A 5,000-nucleotide genomic window follows, 5' to 3' on the forward strand; every position below is an offset into this window, starting at 1 on the left:
GGTTCCATCGGGTATAGTGACATCTATAATCAGCCTGGTCTCAATAATCACAAATGTACAAATGAGTTTATTGCAATTCTATGATGGCAGTAAAAGAGCCCCTTTAAAAAAACGATATACCAATAATGTAATAAAAATGTTGCAAAAGAAAAGCTTGCACAGTTTTTAGGGAATTTTCAAAAAATCTATAATAATTCATGTAGCTTGATAGGTAGAGCATATCATTAACGCCTAAAAGGTTCTGAGTTTGATTCCCTCTTTCCATCTAAATGCTAAATTGATAGTCCTTATTAATTTAAAACTTGCCAATCTCATCGGTTCCCCAAATCTCTAATTCTTGGGTTAAGGTCGTTAGATTGATTAGATCAACGACTCCGGTTGTTAAATGCATCGGATTCAGGTTGTTAAATTATACTCATCATATTGGTCTCAATAATTACAAAGGTAGCCTGTTTCAATGAATCTGCTTTCAACTGTTGTAAAATTCATAGATAATTATTAAAAACGTGTGTGTTGAAACGTTTAAAGGATCCGATTGCAAAAAAATAAATAACAAAATGAAAATTAAACTTAAGGTTACGGCCAAAACACACATCGTGCCGATTCTGGAGAAACGTCAATGCAATTGTTGTTTCTGATTGGCTCAAATTGAGTGACGTCACTAATCTAAGCCAATCACAAACAGCAAGTCTTTAATGGCTTATTTACCTGGGAATACATTGGAAATGCTCATCATTTTTGGCATCACATTTTTTTAAAGAGAATACGCAAAAGATTATAAAAATTATTTAAATAAATTCTTTAATCTTTACACACATTTTTAATGATCTGAATACTCACTTCGGTTATTTCCACCACTTAGTGTCCAAACGAATTTCTGTATTCTAGGGTAGATATATCTACATGAAAATTCAAATTATCAGCAAATGTTTTTTCATTGCTCGGCGTTGTGTATAATATATGTACTATTCTGCTAATATTTCACCTCGGAGTTGCCATACGTGTTAATAATTTCATCTTGATTATGTAAGTATTCCTTTTTTTTTTTTTCAGACACAATACACGTAGACACATAAATGGGAAACAGGGACATGACCAGAAGGAGTATATAAAATCAAATAAATAAATAAATATATATATGTATATATAGACAAATACAGCTCTTAAGTGAATAGACAGACATATATATTCATACATACCTACATACACGCACACACATACACACATGAAGCATTGTTAGCTGGATTATAATAATTATGGTATTAAACATATTCATCGCAGTAGTAATAATGTTAATAATTGGAACAGTTATACTTTTTAAAAAGCAGAATAATGGAATCTCGTGAAGATTCCTGGGTAAGTCTTTCAGTCGCCGTGCCAACCTTATTAGTTCCACTTCATTCTTCACTCACATCCAACCCTCGTCTATTGCATGCTTAGATATATAGTTTAAAGTGTCAACATAGCGGTTAGGACAGGACTTATTGTTATCCAATTACGCATCCTTTTTTTTGGCAGGGTATGAAGGTGTTCTGAAGCAGACAGTATGGATGGAGGGGGGAGGGGGGGCAACATTAAAGCAGATCCATTGATTATCCGTCGTACTAAAGTCCTTCAGAGTAACACTCGGAGTAATGCTCTCCCCTCACCCTCCTTCCCCCCTCCCCCACTTCTCCCACCATTGTCTGGTTCACGTCCCACCGCAGACTGGGAGCGGGGGAGGGGGTCGCGGTGAACGCCGTTTTGAGCCCGGGTTCAGCGCTGGAGTTACAACCACGTCTCAGCGCTGGGGGGGCGGGGGCGGGCGGCGTTGGGGGCGTGGCGGGCGGCGGCCGCGGCCTCGGCGCTGCCGTTGTTGTTGTTGCAGTTGAGGACGGCGGGCAGGCTCTGCTGGCGGGTGGTGGGCCGAGAGCTGCGGCGGGGGCGGGGGGGAGGCTGGGGCCGGGGCGAGGTCGGGGTGAGCGCGGGGTCGGGGGAGGAGCCGACGGGGTTTCTGCTGGAAGAGCTGGCCGAGTCTTCGTCCGTCTCGTCGATCGAGTGAATGCTGCGGACCGATTCGTTGGGGAGACATTCGGGGGGTTGCATGAAGTCGTGGATCGAGTTCCTGGATTGGGGCTTCCTGACGTCATTATACTGCGAGCTGCGGAACGCTTTCACCACTCGCATCTGTTGGTGTGGGGCGATGGTGAGACACAAGGAGGGGGTCGATGAGCGGGTGGACTGAGGGAAGGGATTGAAACCTGTTTAAAACAGGCTAGGCTGCTCTTGGAATAGCATGTCATGATTAAAGCTTAATTATAGCTTTAAGTGAGATGTTATTTTTACTTTCCTTATTGTAGAAAAAAAGGTTAACAATTACCCCATTTTTATGAAGAGCTGTTTTGTTTTTACTGTGCATGACTACTTTAAACCTGTAGATGGCAGAGAAACCCCCAAAGCAGCCTAGCATGTAGAGCTTCTTTAAACAGTCAAAAAGCATTCATATTAAGAACTCATTCAGAAATAAAATGTCTTATCTCTTTTCCCTCAACATTTCAAACAATTTCTATTCACTAAGGCTTTCTAAATGAATATGAAAACTATACCAATAATACTCGTAAACTACACTACACTACACTACACCATACTACACTACACCATACTACACTACACCATACTACACTACACCATACTACACTACACCATACTACACTACACCATACTACACTACACCATACTACACCATACTACACTACACCATACTACACTACACCATACTACACTACACCATACTACACTACACCATACTACACTACACCATACTATACTACACCATACTACACTACACCATACTACACCACACCATACTACACCATACTATACTACACCATACTACACTACACCATACTACACTACACCATACTACACTACACCATACTATACTACACCATACTACACTACACCATACTACACCATACTACACTACACCATACTACACTACACCATACTATACTACACCATACTACACCACACCATACTACACTACACCATACTACACTACACCATACTACACTACACCATACTACACCATACTACACTACACCATACTACACTACACCATACTACACTACACCATACTACACTACACCATACTACACTACACCATACTATACTACACCATACTACACTACACCATACTACACCATACTACACTACACCATACTACACTACACCATACTACACCATACTACACCATACTACACTACACCATACTACACTACACCATACTATACTACACCATACTACACTACACCATACTACACCATACTACACTACACCATACTACACTACACCATACTACACTACACCATACTACACTACACCATACTACACTACACCATACTACACTACACCATACTACACTACACCATACTACACTACACTATACTACACTACACCATACTACATTACACCATACTACACTACACCATACTACACTACACCATACTACACCATACTACACTACACCATACTACACTACACCATACTACACTACACCATACTACACTACACCATACTATACTACACCATACTATACTACACCATACTACACTACACCATACTACACTACACCATACTACACTACACCATACTACACTACACCATACTACACTACACCATACTACACCATACTACACTACACCATACTATACTACACCATACTACACTACAAGGGCTGTTGAGGAGTCTGAGAGGACACCAATAGAGACAATGGAGCAGACTGGAGGACACTGACCAGTTATCTGAGTGGTGACCAGAACAGCTGGAACACACAGAGAGCGGACACAGGACAGCACTCAGAGACAGAGTCACAGGGCAACAACAGGACAACAACAACAACAACAACATCAACAACAACAACAAGACAACGGTGGGCATGCAGCGGCAGCCAGGGAGCTGCCACCATGCTGTAACAGAGAGACGGCGAGGCACCAGGCCCCACTGGGAGGGCCCCACTGGGAGGGCCCACTGGGAGGGCCCCACTGGGAGGGCCCACTGGGAGGGCCCACTGGGAGGGCCCCACCGGGAGGGCCCACTGGGAGGGCCCCAGGCCCCACTGGGAGGGCCCCAGGTACACTGGGAGGGCCCACTGGGAGGGCCCCAGGCCCCACTGGGAGGGCCCACTGGGAGGGAGGGTTAACCCTAACCCTAACCCTAACCTAGCCTCCTGTTAGGGTTAGGGTTAACCCTAACCCTAACCCTAACAGGAGGCTAAGTGTGCTAATTCACGGCAACATGTCGCAGGCAGCACAAGATGAGCAAACAGGTTTGTCTTTTTGTTTTGTTTGACAGCAGGCATCTGATTGAGCTGGCTGAGAACATGAACCAATGTCGTGTTCTTAAATGGATGAATTGGTTATTAGTCAACCAGAAGTTAACAGGCCACATGCAGGATGAGCCTCTGCTTGTTTTTCCAAAGAGCCCGATCACTTTCTCACATCATTAAAGGGACAGTAAGTGATCACCAAAGCCGAGATGCATCACCCTCCACCATCTCCAAACAGTGAACATTGGGGTATAGTGTCCACCACGTGATGTCATTTAGTTAGGCTGTAATGTATTATTTTGATGTAATGTGATTCTGGTTGTTGTTTCTGTGATAGCGAAGCTAGATGGAAAAACGTGTAATGGCTGCATCGTCATTGGACAGCGAGTCTCTCCAGAGCCCGCCTCCAGGGTGACAGCATCATGCCTGTAGGACAGCTGATGTGCAGACTAACATGACCAACATAACATAACATGACCAACACAACATAACATGACCAACACAACATAACATGACTGGGAGGACCCAATGAAGGTTATTTCAACGTTTTGTTCCCTCCGTCCCATCTAATGTGAACCAGTTAAACTACACACTGAATCGTCAATTTGTATTTAGTTTAAAAAAATCTTCTTAGGAGGAATAACTTGATCTTTTACCGTACACCTCCACCTCTTCACCAATCACAGACAAGCTG

General features: G+C 43.2%; 1 protein-coding gene across 3 annotated transcripts in view; it reads right to left on the reverse strand.

The window, feature by feature from the left end:
- Positions 1 to 784: 784 nt before the first annotated feature.
- The window catches only part of atp2b3a (ATPase plasma membrane Ca2+ transporting 3a), a 22,556-nt gene continuing 18,340 nt past the window's right edge, over positions 785 to 5,000 (reverse strand). Inside the window, exons 14-15 of one of the 3 annotated variants that reach the window (XM_060054432.1) lie at positions 3,776 to 3,802; positions 1,985 to 2,166 (exon numbers count right to left, since the gene is read on the reverse strand). In XM_060054432.1, the coding sequence (XP_059910415.1) occupies positions 2,129 to 2,166; positions 3,776 to 3,802 (65 nt within the window). In that variant the 3' untranslated portion in view covers positions 1,985 to 2,128. Of the gene's footprint in view, positions 2,167 to 3,775; positions 3,803 to 5,000 lie in introns of all 3 variants that reach the window. The other 2 variants (XM_060054423.1, XM_060054443.1) reach the window with 2 other exon arrangements.

Source organism: Gadus macrocephalus, chromosome 1 (genome assembly GCF_031168955.1).
Source record: "Gadus macrocephalus chromosome 1, ASM3116895v1".
Taxonomy (NCBI): Eukaryota; Metazoa; Chordata; class Actinopteri; order Gadiformes; family Gadidae; genus Gadus; species Gadus macrocephalus.